This window comes from Tursiops truncatus, chromosome 14, assembly GCF_011762595.2.
Source record: "Tursiops truncatus isolate mTurTru1 chromosome 14, mTurTru1.mat.Y, whole genome shotgun sequence".
Lineage (NCBI taxonomy): Eukaryota > Metazoa > Chordata > Mammalia > Artiodactyla > Delphinidae > Tursiops > Tursiops truncatus.
Window position 1 is genome coordinate 14,506,602 of NC_047047.1, and position 17,971 is coordinate 14,524,572.

Consider the following 17,971-nt stretch of genomic DNA (forward strand, 5'->3'; position numbering starts at 1 on the left):
AGAGGAACTGCATTGAGAAATAATTATTATTCATTTTTTAAAAAATATATAAAAATGTAACCATGTGGTACAATAACGTAAAAAAACCCAGGGTGCCTGAAATCTCCACCAACAGCCTCACTTTGTCAAGGAGTGCTTAGGTACCTCTCTGTTTACCTCTGTAACATCCTTATTCTCCCAAGGACTCTATGTCACTCTTCCCAAATTCCTTCTCTACTTGCTACTACAGCCTTAAGAGAAAAGCAAGCAAACAGCTTTATATCCCTTCATTTAATTTTGAAACATCTCTAATTTCACATCTGGTTCTAATTTTATCGTAATTTATTTTTTTTCTTTATCTCTGTATATACTGTGGCAACACCAATGTCAATACAAAGAATCAGCAGGATATATCATATACAAGAACACAAGTGCTCAGAGGGAAAGAACAGATGACAATGATCAATATGCTAACTCCTAGATGCAGCTATTTATCTACAGAACATACCATTCATATAGCAGGAAGGACCCTAAGCATTCAGTTATTATAAATGCTAACTTGAATGGGGAACTACCACAACGTACTCTGCCCAACTTGGTTACTGAAGAACTGACCAATTAGTGAGAGTCTGTGGGAAGACAGTGGTTAAGTAGGGACTCTACAACCCAGAGGGACTCTGGCTGAGTTCAAACACCTGTTTGCCTGATTAACACATGCCAAGGAATAAGTCTATTTTTCTCTATTAGGAGCACAAAAGGAAATGCAATTGAAAGTACACTTAGTATGTTATGTCACTTCATTACAAAGATCTCATTATTTAACATGAAACAAATACCTACTTTAAGAGGATATGATCGTTTTTGTGAGAAGAGAAAATGAAAGAAAGTGTTTACTACATGGTAGATTCGTGCACATTCATTTTTAGGGAAATTAAGACTATCTTAAAAATATTTACCCATTACATATATATTGACCATTTATTATATGCATAAGACTTGCCAAGTGAATTTGGGGTAGGTGGAGACAAACATAAAAAAAAAAAGAAGAGAACTTTCTTACCTGATAAAGGGCATCTACAAAAAACCCAGAGCTAACATCATACTTACTGGTGGAAGACTGGATGCCTCCCGCCTAAGACCAGGAACAAGACAAGAATGTCCACTCTTGCCATTTCTATTCAATATTTTACTGGAGGATCTAACCAGAGTAATTAGGCAAGAAAATGAAAGGAAAGGCATCGAGATGGAAAGGACGAAGTAAAACTATCTCTATTAGCAGATGACGTGACCCTGTATATCAGCAAACCCCAACCTTTTTGGCACCAGGGACCAGTTTCCATGGATGCGGGCGGGGTGGGGGTGGGGTATGGCTTTGGGATGATTCAAGCACATTACATTTATTATGCACTTTATTTCTATTATTATTACATTGTAACATATATTGAAATAATTATACAACTCATCATAATGCAGAATCAGTGGGAGCTCTGAGCTTGTTTCACTTGCCACTCACTGACAGGGTTTTTTTTTTTTTTTTTTTTGCGGTACGCGGGCCTCTCACTGTTGTGGCCCCTCCCGTTGCGGAGCACAGGCTCCGGACGCGGAGGCTCAGCGGCCATGGCTCACGGGCCCAGCCGCTCCGCGGCATCTTCCCGGACTGGGGCACGAACCCGTGTCCCCTGCATCGGCAGGCGGACTCTCAACCACCGCACCACCAGGGAAGCCCACTGATAGGGTTTTGATATGAGTCTGCAAGCAATTGATTTATTATGATCTCTGTGCAGTGAAACCTCTCTGCTAATGATAATCTGTATTTGCAGCCGCTCCCCAGCACTGGCATCACCGCCTCAGCTCCCCTCAGATGATGATGTGTTAGATTCTCATAAGGAGCGTGCAACCTAGATACCTTGCATGTGCAGTTCACAGTAGGGTTCCCGCTCCTATGAGAACCTAATGCTGCCGCTGATCTGACAGGCAGTAATGTGAGCGATGGGGACTGTCTGTAAATACAGGTGAAGCTTCGCTTGCTCACCCGCCGCTCATCTCCTGCTGTGAGGCCCGGTTCCAGTAGCTGTGGGGACCCCTGCTGTATATAGAAAATCCTAACGAATCCACTAAAAAACTATCAGAACTCATAAACAAGTTCAGTAGCATTACAGGATACAAGATCTATATATAAAAACCTATTCTTTTTCTGTAATTTGCAATGGACAATCCAAAATAAAAATTTTAAAAAATTCCATTTACAAAAGCAAAAAGAATAAAATATTTAGGAATACACTTAATGAAAGAAGTGTGAAACTTATCCTCTGATAGCTACAAAATTTTGCTGAAAGAAATGAAAGATGACTTAAATAAACAGAAAGATAGCCTAAATAAACAGAAAGATACCCCGCATTCATGGGTTGGCAGACTTAATAACATTGCTCTCCAAACTGATCTACAGGTACAAAACAATTCCTACCAAAATCCCAGTTGGCTCCTTCGCAGAAACTTGACAAGTTGATCCTAAATTCACATAAAATTCAAGGGATCTAGAATACCCAAAACAACTTTCAAAAAGAACAAAGCTTGAAGACGCATACTTTTTGATTTCAAAGCTTACTACACAATTGAGACACTGTGGTACTGGTATATAGGCATATAAATCAACGGAACAGATTGAGAGTCCAGAAATTAAAACTGACATTTATGGTCAATTGATTTTTCTTTTTTAACAGCTTTACTATCTTTGACATATAAAAATTGTATATATTTATGGTATAAATACGTTTTCACATATGTATACACTGTGAAAAGATCACCAAAATCAAGCTAATTAACATCTCTATTACCTCTACATAGTTACCATTTTGTGTGTGTGTGTGTGTGTGTGTGTGTGTGTGTTGAGAAGATTTAATTTAAGATCTCCTCTTTGAAAATTTCCAGTATACAATACAATATCGTTAAGTATGGTCACCATGCTATACATTAGATCTCTGGAACTTATTCATCTTGCATAACAAAACTTTGTACTCTTTGACCAACACACCCCAATTTCCCCTTTCCCTCTGGTCAACCGATTTGCAACAGTAATGCCAAGACAATTCATTGGGTAGAAAATAGTCTTTTCAACAAATGACGCTGGGACAACCGGATATTCACATGCCAAAGAATGAAGTTGGAACTCTACCTCATTCCACACACAAAAATTAACTCAAAATGGATCAAAGATCTAAATGTAAATACTAAAATTATAAAACCCTTTGACGAAAACATAATTTTAAGTCTTTATGATCTTGGATTAGGCAATAGTTTCCTAGATATGACACTAAAAGCACAACAAAGGAAAGAAACAGATAAACTAGACACCATCAAAATTAAAACTTATGTGCTTCAAAGCGTACCATCAAGAAAGTGAAAAGACAACCCACAGAATAGGAGAAAATTTCTGCAAGTCATTTATCTGTAAGGAACTTGTATATAGAATACACAAAGAACTATTAAAAGTCAATAATAAAGGACACATTACCCAATTAAAAAATGGGCAAAGGATCTGAATAGACATTTCTCCAAAGCAGATCCACAAATGGCTAATCAGCACTAGAAAAGATGGTCAACATCACTGGCCATCAGAGAAATGCAAATCAAAACCACGTGAGATACCACCACTTCACCTTCACACCCACTAGGATGGCTATAATCAGATAATAACAAGTGTTGACTAGTAAGAAATTATAGCATGAAACATTTAAAGCTTTTCTTATGAATTGACAGTGCCTTCTAATCAACTGTAGAAATAATCTGCTTCCTGATAACCAGAGCAAGAAGACTTGTGTATTGTTAGCAAGAACGGTCAGTTTAAACTTTATTCCTTCTTTACTGAGGCACTCTTCCGTTTCATACCTTGCCGGTTGTATTTATTTCTGAATGGCTTTCATAAATAAACTATAAGAGGAAAAATTACTTAGAATATAAAAGTAAGACTCATGTTATTTTTAATGAATTTGGAGCCTCATGTACGCTACTGGGGACAGTTTTAGAACATTTTGCCTTTACTTCTTCATACACATACACACAAAGTTCTAAATGATAATTCATTAAAATTTTAATTAAATACGTACCAAAATCTACCCTTGTTAATATGCACTGCATTGGGTGGTCAGTTGTATGCCTTGTTGTTGTTGCACCACTTTCATAACAAGATGCACAAAGATCGTAATCGTAGCAAATTAAACACTTATATCTGCGACCTCGAAAATTTCCTTTTAAACATGCATCACAGCTGACACCTATAAAAAAAAGAAATATCATTAATCAGCAGCCGTAAAAGGCCACTCTCCATTTCAATTTTATAAATAAAAAAATATGCATTTAATCCCAGATTTCCTTTCCAAAATGACTAAAAACAACACAGTAAAATGATATAGGAATTTCCAACTACATGGTGGATTTGTTCCCCTGATTTACATTCCTAATGGAAATAACTTAAAATGTTTCAAAAAATGCAGAGAAACGTTTTAAATGCCTTGATGAACTAGCAAGAGGGTAAAACCCAAGTGAAAGAGGAATGGTTAAATGGAATCACTCAAGAAGTGGGCATCTATTTGGAAAAATCTGAGCTTAAATTTTCACAGCATTGCAGGACAGACACAGGAAGCAAAGACCAAGGTCTGCCACGGCGGGGTGTCTGAACAGGCAACTCCTCATAAAGCTGAGACCCTAATATACCCTCAGTATATGGGTGAGCTAGAAACCCTCCCTAGGGGATTACAAAACTTACCCGTGAAATCCCCCTCTCCCCAGGCACAAAACAACAACAACAACAACAAAACCCTGAAAAGTTATAACTACAAACCAGTCCAGACTTCTTATAAGTGGAGAGCCCAAATTCAGACTCCCAAATGGTTCTCAGGTCAAGAATTTAATTTAAAGTGGTCCTAAATTAGTACTGCCACCAGGCAGCTGGCAGAAATAAAATTTGAAGGAATGACAGCTCATACACAAAATACCAACAAAAAACAAAACACCATCAGAAAGTAGCAGAAACAGCAGAATCAGAATGGCAAACAGTTTATAACAGAATCGAATACCAAATAACACTTAACAGTTTAAAAGAAATAAAGAAGAGCTTGAAGAGGCAACCAACAGATTTGAAAATGAACTATCTAGGTATACAAAAAATTAATTAAAATTTAAAACTCAATAGGCAGGTTTAATTAATAGTAGGAAAGCCTTTTATTCACATGTGATATGCTTGTTTATACAGAAAACCCCAGCTAAATTATTGAAATTAATATTTTAAGCAAGTTAGCTAAATACAAAAACCAATTTAATAAAACACTGATTTCTTCACTCAAAAAAGACAAATACTGGTATATTTTTAAAACGCCACTTATGATTCCACTTATATGAGGTACTCAGATTAGTCAAATTCACAGAAAAAACAACCCCCCCCCCCCCAAAAAAAAACCCAACAAACCAAAGTAGAACAGTGGTTAGTTACCAGAGGCTGGGTGGAAGGGAGAATGGGGAGTATTGTTTAATGGGTTTCAGTTTGGGATGATAAAAAAATTCTAGAGATGGACAGTGGTGATAGTTGCACAACAATGGGAATGTACAAATGCCACTGAATTGTACCTGCAAAAAGGGTTAAAATGATATGCTGTGCATATTTTACCACAATAAAAACGTTATGTCATTTGTAGTAGCATTTCTGAAAAGTGCCTATGAATAAAGCTAACGAAAGGGGACTTCCCTGGTGGTCCAGTGGTTAAGAATCCACCTACCAATGCAGGGGACGCAGGTGCAATCCCTGGTCAGGGAACTATGATCTCACACGCCATGGGGAAACTAAGCCTGCGTGCTGCAACTGGAGAGAAGCCCGCACGCTGCAACGAAGATCCCGCATGCCGCAACTGAGACCCGACGAAACCAAAAATAATAAAAATAAAATAAATAAATTTAAAAAAGCCAACCAAAGATATGCAGCCCTTTATGAAGTAAATTAGTAAAAATGTGTTCAAAGACAAAGAGCTTTAAAAAAATAAAAATACCAGGTTCACTGACTAGAAGGTTCAACATAATAAAATATCATTCTCCCCAAATTGATCTGTGGATTCAATACAATTCTAATAAAAAAAATCACAAAAGAATTTTTTGTGGAACATGATAAGCTGACTCAAATTTTTACACAATTTGCAAAGGGTCAAGAATAGCCAAGATATTCCTGAAGAATAACAAGATGCAGGGATTTGCTTAACATATCAAGAGCTACTATAAAGCTACAGTGATAAAGATAGAATGGCATTGGCATAGAGACAGACAAACTGACCAAAGGAACAGTATAGAAAGCCCCCAAACAGATGCACACATGTTGAAATCTGTTTCATGACAGTAAGGTCACTAGAGATCAGTGGGGAAAGGAGAGAGTAGACAATAAATGGTACTAGGACAGGTGATCACCCATATATGGGGAAAATAAAATTGGATCTCTTTCACAGATCCTACACACAAGAACCAGTTCCAAATGGTTTAAAGACAAACGTGAAAGGAAAGTGAAAAAATCTCTGAAGACAATGTAGGGAATATTTTTATGAGCTCAGAGTAGGAAACAATTTCTTACACACACACACACACACACACACACACACACACACACACACGCCCAAACCATAAAAAGATATATTCAACCATGTTAAAATTAAGACTTTTCCTTCACTTTTAATACCCTAGAGTGACAGAAGAGACAAGGCCCAGAAACTGGTGATAAATACAACATACGTGACAGACAGAAGTAAGGAATACATTAAGGAACTCTCACATATCAGTAAAAAATGACCAACATCCAACAGAAAAATGGGCAAAGACCTCAATGGGCACTACAAAGAACAACAAACACAACTGACCAATAAATATATGAAAAGACTCTCATCTCATTAGTCATCAAAAAAGTGCAAATAAAACCATCATGAGCTATCATTTTACATCTACCAATCTGGCAAAAGCTTGGAAGTCTGTTGATATCAAGTGCTAGAGAAGACAAGGGGCAACAGAAACTCTTCGACGCTGCTAGTGGGAACACATATCTGCACAACTACTTTGCAAATTTTGTTCATATTCTAGTCAAGTTAAACATGTACAATTACTGTGACTGCAATTTCACTCTTAAATCTATTCCCTGGGGAAACTTTTGCCCAGGAGCACCAGAAGAATGCAAAAGAATGTTCAAAGCAGTTTTGGCAACTGGAAAGAAAAAAAAAAAAAGGCTGTTAACAACCCAAAGGGCCATCAACCGTCCATTATAGAATGAATTAAAAAAGAATGAATGATAGCCTAAAAGAGTGGGTGAAGACAGGCATACAACCAAACTAAGTTATAAAGCAAGTTGGAAGATAGGTGCCATGGAGAAAAATAAAGCAAAACAGGATAAATAGTGTGGACAAAGAAAGCTTCACTGAAAAGATGGTGGGCAAAAAGATGGAATACTTCAAAATCTGCCCATTCAAAACAGCTTCCAAGCATGACAATGCTTTTAGCACAGCACTGAAGGTACTGAAAAGGGGTAAGTATCTATTCAGATTCACAAATGAAAGTTTAATGTAACAGGGTACAATAACTTTGTCAAACAAAATGTAGTGTGAACTGAGCTAAAGAGGTGCCTGAAAGGCAAGCTCAGTTTTGAACACTAACTTTTCGGCATGTCCCATCCACCATTACTCTGCGGGCCCCACTTTTCTTTCTGTGGTGGGGATGCCCACCGACAAGTATAAATGAACAAAGCTTAAGGCGACTGGGGATGGTGATATTGCCAAACACTGCATCAGTTTCAGTAGGGACATGCTGATGATGTCCCTACTGATAGGAAGAATGAAGTTCCTTCTGGTGAGATAACAATAAGATATATTTAAGATGCTAAGAACTAAAGTTCCTATGCAAGAGGGAGGGGGTGTGGGGATATATGTATACATATAGCTAATTAACTTTGTTATACAGCAGAAACACAACATCGTAAAGCAATTATACTCCAATAAAGATGTTAAAAAAAAAGTTCCTATAGAAAAATATCATTTATAATAGAAACAAGAATTCAAATATTGTCAAATAAAATATCGCCTTGAGAGGCAAGGCTGGAGAACCACTATGTGTTAGCACTGAGATCTCCTGGATTTAAAAAATGTTAGGTTTCAGTTACTCTATACTATATACACCCTGCAAAAACTGAGTTAACCAAATAATAAAATATGCAACTCATCCTTGAATAATCTAGCTTTAGCCATATTGTCATAAACAAATTCGGACAGTCACTACTTTGTAACATGGCAACTAGCACAAGCTACATCTTTTTTTTTTTTAAATTTTATTGAAGTATAGTTGATTTACAAGGTTGTGTTAATTTCTGCTGTACAGAAAAGTGATTCAGTTATACAGGTATGCAGTCTTTTTCATATTCTTTTCCATTATGGTTTATCACAGGATATTGAACATAGTGCTATACAGTAGGACCTTGTTGCTATACAAGTAGGACCTTGTTGTTTACCCATCCTATATATAACAGTTTGCATCTGCTAACCCCAAACTCCTGATTCATCCCCGCCCCCACCCTCTTGGCAACCACAAGTCTGTTCTCTGTACCTGTGAGTGAGTCTGCTTCCATTTTGTAGATAAGTTCGTTTGTGTCGTATTTTAGATTCCACATATAAGTGATATATGGTATTTGTCTTTCTCTTTCTGACGTACTCCGCTTAGTATGATTATCTCTAGGTCTATCCATGTTGCTGCAAATGGCATTATTTGATTCTTTCTTTATGGCTAATATTCCATTGTATATATGTACCATATCTACATCTACACAAGCTACATCTTAAAGTTATGGTGGGATATTTGTGATTCCCCATCTGACCAAGTTCACTTAACAAGACAAACAAAAATGCTAGGAAATACAGCTTATCCTCAATTTTGACACGCCCATGTGTGAAACTTACATAAAAAGAATGGTGTATATCTGACAACCCCTATCTATAATAGGTATATCTGAACACATTCAAACCCTCAACACTTACCTTTATATTTAGCAGTTCTGTAAAATAAATACATAAAAGCTATGAACTAAAATCAAAGGAAAGAACGCCCTCTAGTGGGAACAGATGTTTAAAAATCCACCGAAATAATATGTAAAGTCTTTTTTCTTTCTTAATTTTCTAAAATAAACAAAGGTTTATTTACTTATATATATATTACGTGTACATTAAATATACATTTATATATCTTTTAAAAGAAAAACCCAAAGGTTGATACAGCTTTTTCTTTTGATTTGAACGAATTTTTAGGTAGGGAACAGAGAGGTGGTGGGAAGGGAAGGTCGACAAAGGGAAAGCTATCTGTCAAGATACACAGTGAAAAGAAACACAACAGGAAGAGACTCCATCCACCTGAATTTGAAGCCCTGGGATTATTCAGCCTTTGCCACTGACAATCTATTTTGACTTCTAGATGCCATGTAATTTGGAGAGAAGGCTCTCTTTTTACTTCAGTGAATTCTCTCTTCAGGCCCTATGCATCTCTAAATAAGTGTGACTTTTAAAAAAAGAATGTGTGTGTGTTACATGCTATAGAACAATTTTAATATTAAGATCTGCACAGAGAACTATGCCACTAAAATAACTTGACAATGATAAGGGCAATTCCCAAAGAGGCTCTTTGCATTTAGATGGTTGAAGAATCATGCAACCTTCTGAAGAGGATCTCAGATGAACACAAGCAGTTAAAGAAATGAACTATTATAATTCAGTGAACAGCAGAAGTAGCCAGAATTAAAGAAGATGATCAATGGATATTTCTAGAAGCAAAATTGCTGGAACCTAAGACAAATTTTATAATGCTTCACAAGCTGGGAGCCTAGATCAGGAGTAGAAAGCTTTCCCCCCTTCTATTAAAGAAACATTGGGGGGCTTCCCTGGTGGCGCGGTGGTTGAGAGTCCGCCTGCCGATGCAGGGGTCGTGGGTTCGTGCCCCGGTCCGGGAGGATCCCACGTGCCGCGGAGTGGCTGGGCCCGTGAGCCATGGCCGCTGGGCCTGCACGTCCAGAGCCTGTGCTCCGCAGGGGGAGAGGCCGCAGCAGTGAGAGGCCCGCGTAACGCAAAAAAAAAAAAAAAAAAGAAACATTGGGGGAAATAGAATCAATCATGCCTTGCAAAGGTAAAGTAACTCTAGGAGTTTGTTTCTTTTTAAAGAAAAAAGAAAGCCCTACTCAATTATTTTTAGAATTAGGAGCAGAATCCCGCACCCCCCCCAATTAAATACACACGTAATTCTATACATGTTTATTAAAAAAAAAATCTATGCCATATGATAAAGGGAGAGACTCAAAAGGAGATGGGTTTCCCTGGTGGCACAGTGGTTGAGAGTCCGCCTGCCGATGCAGGGGACACGGGTTCGTGCCCCGGTCCGGGAAGATCCCACATGCAGTGGAGCGGCTGGGCCCGTGAGCCATGGCCGCTGAGCCTGCGCTCTGCAACGGGAGAGGCCACAACAGTGAGAGGCCACAACAGTGAGAGGCCCATGTACAGCAAAAAAAAAAAAAAGAAAAGACCTTTAGGACTTCCCTGGTGGCTCCGTGGTTAAGAATCCGCCTGCCAATACAGAGGACAGGGGTTCGATCCCTCGTCCAGGAAGATCCCACATGCCGCAGAGCAACTAAGCCCGTGAGCCCCAGCTACTGAGCCTGTGCGCCTAGAGCCTGTGCTCCACAACAAAGAGTAGCCCCCGCTCGCCCCAACTGGAGAAAGCCCGCGCGCAGCAATGAAGACCCAACGCAGCCAGAAATAGAAAAATTTAAAAAATAAATAAAATAAAAAAAAAGAAAAGACCTATAGTTAAAGAGACGCCAGGGGCAGAGAAAAGAGAAATCAGAAGGAGCGTATACACCTGGGGAGGGTACGATTCAGAAGAACAAGGGCAGGGTGATGGCGAGGAATTTTATGGAAAAACATGGAACAGCCTGGTAAATAGATCTTGTAGTATGTGTGTTCTTCACACTTAGCAGACTTGCTTGAACCTGTGATACATTTACCCGGCCATTTAAAACAACCTTTTCTGTACTGGGACTCAGCTTTCTAACTTCCGGTTTATTGTTTTCAGGTGGAATTCTACAAGTTTGATGACATGTAACAATGAGGAGCAGCCACCTATCCTTCCACTACTATCTATTCTGCGCCAAGATACAGCAGTGAGTAAAGGTCTTTGCTACACAGAGCTATAATACTCCAGTGGTAATAGCAGCAACTTCCATCACTATTTATTGTGTGCCCATTTTCATAATTACTTTATTAATCCTCACAACAAAGTCATGAGGTAGTTGGAAAATACGATAAAACTTCTTTCATGGCTGTGGATGATTCCAAGCTAGTTCATGTCTGTTCAACAAAGTGGACAGAAAGGCAGGGGTTGGACATTATATTTAAGGAGTTCCTTATGCATTTTTTCAGAGGGAAGTTTAATTCATTTCTAAAAGTTTTTAGTGTAGTGAAATTTGGTCCATTTTGGAACAACTGGCTGTTTTCCTTGGTTTTAAAGAACTGTTCTATGCTCTTATTTCGTAGAAATGCATCCCTGGCCTGCGAACAGAAACCTACCTTAGTAACAATGGACTTGCTCATGAGTAAGCTTAGTTAGGAATAGTCTTTCAGAACCTCTCCTCTGGAAATAGAGAAGCTTCTATATTACTCAATCTACTATTATACTCAGCCATGATTAGAGCTATTTTCTGACTCACACATAAAACGAAGGAAGAAGAGGTGTGTAAGGAATGCCTGGGACAAAGTGGGAATTCAGTGGGTATCTGCTGAATGAAGTGGATGAAAAGAGAAAGGGACATTTTCCTAGAGTATTTAGATAAGAGCTCAAAAGAGAGAAGGGAAACAAGGATTAATGTGTGTCTATAATAGACCTCTTGATGTAAGAATGACTGAATGATGAAAGTAGGGGGGAAAAGAAGGGACTGAACAACAGGTACTTGTTTCCCGTAGGAGAAAGGAAAATTAAGTCAGCAAAAATGCTGTGCCGAATACTTCTAGGCATCAGCCCCCATTCGGCAACATTAGCCCAGAAGAGCTTGGCTGCCAGCTGTATAAACGAAGGGTCTGTTCTTGGGAAGCAGGTTTTTTATCAGCCACAGATTGTGTTAACAATTTCATATATAAAAGCCAAAACTAAAATCTCAATATTTCCAAATATGTGTGCAACTCCATTTAGTTGCTATAAACAATGCACACTAATCAGAAACACTGCCCGGTTTTTTTTTTTTTTTTTTTTTTGGTACACGGGCCTCTCACTGTTGCGGCCTCTCCCGTTGCGGAGCACAGGCTCCGGACGCGCAGGCTCAGCGGCCATGGCTCATGGGCCCAGCCGCTCCGCGGCATGTGGGATCTTCCCGGACCGGGGCACAAACCCATGTCCCCTGCGTCGGCAGGCGGACTCAACCACTGTGCCACCAGAGAAGCCCTGCCCTGTTTTAAAGACCCTCCAGGCAGGCCTACAGGGCAAGGGCAGAAAGCTCTAGCCCTCCCAAAAAGACAAGTGCCCTTAAAGAAGGTGGTAATTTTTATTAAAATATCTAGTGATTACATGAGCATTTTGCAGAGCCTTGTAAAGGAGAACACTAGTAAAAAATACATTACGTTTCAAACCTATTGGGATCCGTCTGAAAAATTAAAGCCCTTAAAACAGGTATAAAATGACACAGGCGAGAGAGAGTCATGGACATATATACACTAACAAATGTAAGGTAGATAGCTAGTGGGAAGCAGCCGCATGGCACAGGGATATCGGCTCGGTGCTCTGTGACCGCCTGGAGGGGTGGGATAGGGAGGGTGGGAGGGAGGGAGATGCAAGAGGGAAGAGATATGGGAACATATGTATATGTATAACTGATTCACTTTGTTATAAAGCAGAAACTAACACACCATTGTACAGCAATTATAACCCAATAAAGATGTTAAAAAAAAATGACATAGGAGACTCTCCCTCAGATCATCTCCACTAACCAATTAGTGTTTAACTGACCTTGCTGCCTCAGGCACCTGCTAAGGGCTTGGTCACTGAACTGTTGTTCTTCTTTTACAGATGAATAAACTGAGGCCCACAAGCACTATGCAGCTTGCTCCTAGGGCGCACCATCATGAAGTGACCAACGGTGATGACGATGAAGGGTTACCTACTAAAGCAGATCATCTGACAACAATTAATCTGTTTTTTGTTTGTTTCAGAAATGGATGTCTTTAGAACTTTTATTTACTATGGCATAGAGATATACATTTAATGTCATGTTTATTATTCTTCCCTTAATTCTTTATTTTGTGAGAGACTTTAATTTTACCTACCACATAGCTTCTCTAAAATGAAACCCTGAGATTGAGGAATTACTTTCAAGGCAGGTGTTGTTACATATACATATATATATATATTTCCAGAGGTTGATAATTGATCAAACACAGCTCTACCTAAAGTCACTATTTTGTTAAGTTCTTATTCTAGAGTAGTGTTCTCTTAACTTTTTGAAAATCCATGTCCTATATTGGTAAATGTTTAAAAACATCACCATCTCTTTTATTTAAAATTTCAGGGACTTCCCTGGTGGCACAGTGGTTAACAATCTACCTACCAGTGCAGGGGACACGGATTCGACCCCTGGTCTGCAAAGATCCCACATGCCGCGGAGGAACCAAGCCCCATGTGCCACAACTACTGAGCCTACGAGCCACAACTACTGAGCCCACGCACCATAACTACTGAAGCCTGTGCTCTGCAACAAGAGAAGCCACCAAAATAAGAAGTCCGTGCACCGTAGCAAAGAGTAGCCCCCACTCACTGCAACTGGAGAAGGCCTGTGTGCAGCAACGAACACCCAACGCAGCCAAAACCAAAACGAAACAAAGACAAAAAAAAAAAACCTTAAAAAATAAAAAAAATAAAATTTCAGTAAGCAAGAAACATGTCAGGCCTCACTCTTTCAAATCACAGCAGAATATCAATATGACTCAAATATATAATTTATTTTTCTTTTTTGGTCTTTTCAAACATAAGGAAATCTGGCATACACACATCTTCAGACATGGGAATCAACAACCTATTATACGTGACATAATCACATAATGAAATTCTAGAACATCGTACTCCAACAAACTGCTATTATCATGTATAAGTCCCCACAAAAACAAGTTGTAAAAGGATACAAACCACATGGAAGCATTTATGTAAATTTTAAAATACACAATACTCTATAATTAGAGTTTATGGACACATACACATGTGGAAAGCATGCTGAAATGTGAACGGAAAGGATACACACCAGCTCCAAGAAGTGATGGCCTCTGGGAAGTAGGGAGAAAAAGGAAGGAAACAGAATGGAATCAAGAAAGGGTACAAAGTGAAATTCGTCCATATCTGCAAAATCTTTCTTTCTACATGTTTAAAATGTTTCGTTAAAAACTCCACGAAAACCTAACACAGACAAAACTCCCCCAATCCCATCTCAACTTGTACAGTAGCATTGAAGGTTGACAGGATGGCTGGTTTTACACTGAGGTATAAATGGGTAAAATAGTTGACCTAATGAAATTATAGAATAAAACTAATGTTTTTTGGCCCCAGAGATGGATTCTATATCCCGTACTTGTTAATTCTTGCTGAAGTATCAACTAGTCACTGAGTTTCAAGCTAAGCGTTCACAGAATGACTTCTCCCAAGCACAGTGTATAATCTGGGTACGCTAGGCACTGCACAGACAACGTGGACAGCGTACTAGTGGGCACTGACAACAGGCTGAAGTTGCTGTTTAGAATGCCTTCCCATTGCATAGTTGGCCAATGCAGTACAAAGAGCAGTAGGGGACCTCTTGCCTTTCCTGGAAAGACAGACTACATATATTCGTGAGAGAGAAGAATGTCATTTTAAACAACTAAAGGGTGAAACATACTTAATGGGATTTGCCACCCCCCCCACCCCAGAACATCCTGCCTATGGTTTAAACACTTTAAAACTGATCTTCTGCAACTGTTTTAGGGAAAGGGGAAGAAAACCACAAGATGAATAGGGAGGGACCAGAAAACATACTATTTAATAATTATTTGAGCTAGAAATGTCTGCACATTTATTTGTGATAAATTCACAGTCTGCACATGACAGCCCTTTCTATTATAGTGTAAAGGATTTGTCCTGCACGGATATTAGGAGATAATTTTGTATTAAATTACTGTAACAACATTACTTCAATGAACACAAGTTTCTGAGCACCTATAGGCCCACTTAGTGTTTAAAGTTTAATAGGGAATAAAGATAAGTAAACAAGCAATTAAAATAGAGTATGAAGAGTAAGTGGCAGAGAACTATGGGAACACATCCAACAAATAAGAGCAATATAAGATGACCTGTTCTAGTTGGGAGAGTACAACAGAGCCCCACAATTAGCCTCACCCTGACACAACGCTTCATATCAAGCAGTCCCTGAGGTACCTTCTCTTCAAAACACTGAAACACAACTTCAGGTCCCTTTGTTCCATGTTTCCTCCACATAAAGCAATTACTCTAAATCCGCTCTCAGAAAGCCACTACACAGCTTAAGACAAGAATCAAGTCGCTTCTGGGACTTCCCTGGTGGCGCAGTGGTTAAGAATCCACCTGCCAATGTAGCGGACACAGGTTTGATCACCGGTCTGCGAAGACCACATATGCCACGGAGCAACTAAACCCGTGCACCACAACTACTGAGCCTGCGCTCTACAGCCCGCGAACCACAACTACTGAGCCCGTGTGCCGTAACTACTGAAGCCCATGCGCCTAGAGCCCATGCTCCGCAGCAAGAGAAGCCACTGCAATGAGAAGCCTGCGCACCACAACGAAGAGTAGCCCCCACTCACCACAACTAGAGAAAGCCCGCGCACAGCAGCGAAGACCCAGTGCAGCCAAAAATAAACAAATATAAATAAATAAATTTATTTAAAAAAAGAATCAAGTCACTTCTTCCTCTTTTCTTTTTTTTTTTTGGCTGTGTTGGGTCTGTACAGGCTCTGTACTTGTGGCGTAAAGGCTTAGAGGCTCTGCGGCATGTGGGATCTTCCCGGACCAGGGACTGAACCTTTGTCCCCTGCATTGGCAGGCGGATTCTTAACCACTGCGCCACCAGGGAAGTGCCCTTCCTCTTTTCTAGGCGAACCGATTTTAAATCTAACAGGTCTTCAAAAATCCTACCTTCAACTGTTACGTTATGTTTGTGTCTGCTCTAGTTCCTTCACTGATCTTAAAGCAAAGAGACCTACAACAGATATAAAACTCTGGAGAGGACTAGGAATAACGCAAAGTACAGAGAATGCTCTAGCACTGGAAGAGAAAAAGCGGTTTATGTCTGGCTTAGAAAGCACACTAGCCTACTTTGGATGTTAGGTCTGAGGCGATCATGAGTCATGCAAGGTGCAAGGTACTGTAAAGTATTAGGTTGATCTTTGGGAGATTTCCTTTGAGAGAGGACATGTCTTTCTACCACTGAGAGTGACACACAACAGTATGGAATAGAAAGAAGTAAAGGACTAGGCATAAAGGCAAAATGAGAAAAATAGGCAGTGCTTGTATAGTCTGAAGCAAATCTCTAGGAAATCAAGTTAACTAGTACTTAAATATAAGTATCCAAAACTAAAAAACAAAATAAGACATTGGCTTTAACATAATTTATTTTTTTGGCCACATCGCACAGCCTACGGGATTTTAGTTCCCTGACCAGGGATTGAACCCGGGCCCTCAGCAGTGAGAGCACAGCGTCCTAACCACTGAACCACCAGGGAATTGCCTAACAAATATTATTCATGTTTCTTCTTCCCTCTGTTTGTGAACATTTTTAGCCATTATTCTAAGCATGGCTCCAGTAGGGCACCATCCAGAAAATGCACCCAGGTTGACAATATATCCATAATGACTTGAAAATGCAACACTCAAAAGAATAGTTGCCCCACTTAAAAAGACTATGGCAATAACAACAACCTAAAAATTCAAGCACAAACTTCAAGAGCATGTAAACGAATAACTTTATCAGCAAGGATTTGAACCCTGCCTGACTGCGAAGAAATTACTTAACTGGTCTTTGCTTTCCTCATCAACTAAAGAAAAAAAAAAAAGCATATACTAATCTCTCTATATTGCAGGGCTGTAACAGGAACGTAAATGTTAATTTCTCTTCCCTTCCTTCACACTTCAAGGTTGTGTAAAGTAAAGTAGGGTGCTGGTTAGTACTACTGTTTCTTAGCTCCAAGTCTACCCTTCTCTATTCTTTTCTGCAATGATGGTCCAGGAGGTGGTCCTCAATGGGGTCATTTTGCCTCCCCAGGGGATAGCTGGCTATATATGGAAACATTTGGGGGTGGGGTGGATACTGGAATCAAGTGCATAGAGGCCAGGGATGTTGTTACTAAACATCCTACAAAGCACAGGATGGCCACCTGGCCCAAAATGTCAGTGGTGCTGAGGCTGAGAAACAATGGTCTAGGGTTTGCAAACTCAAGTTATTCATACTCCCTTGGCAGCTGGCTTCTGGTTCACGTTCTGCCAATGGGAGGTTAAAGAGGGAGAGAGAAAGCACCCCTCCAGCAGCAGAGGGGTTCTAGCACCAAGCTCTTCTGGCATTCTCATCACCAACCAGCTGAATCCACTCAAAGGCCAAGCACCAGCTGTGTAGAGATGGGCCTGGGGAAGTAGGAGTCTCTGAACTCCTAAATTCTAGTAACCCCATCTTTCCCCTTTTTGCAATGATAGAAATATCTCTTTATCCGTGCTGTCCAAAGCCATCAGTCTTTAAAAATCCCTTGTCAGCTTACAGAGCCTAGAAGCAGTGCTGGTCCAGCAGCAATGAGCCCACCAAGCAACCAGATCTTGGTTTCCATTATCCTCCACTAAGAGGAACCAGAGCTCCTTGGAGAAATGGATGATTCCAGAGGTTAGGACAGGGTGAGTACGTGAGGAGCCTGTAATG

At 39.7% G+C, this 17,971-nt stretch overlaps 1 protein-coding gene across 1 annotated transcript in view; it reads right to left on the reverse strand.

Annotated features, from left to right (window-relative positions):
* Positions 1–17,971, reverse strand: part of KCMF1 (potassium channel modulatory factor 1) — a 75,496-nt gene that overhangs the window by 26,508 nt on the left and 31,017 nt on the right. The window contains exon 4 of the mRNA XM_073791756.1: positions 4,083–4,250. Within this exon, the coding sequence (XP_073647857.1) occupies positions 4,083–4,250 (168 nt within the window). The remainder of the gene's footprint in view (positions 1–4,082; positions 4,251–17,971) is intronic.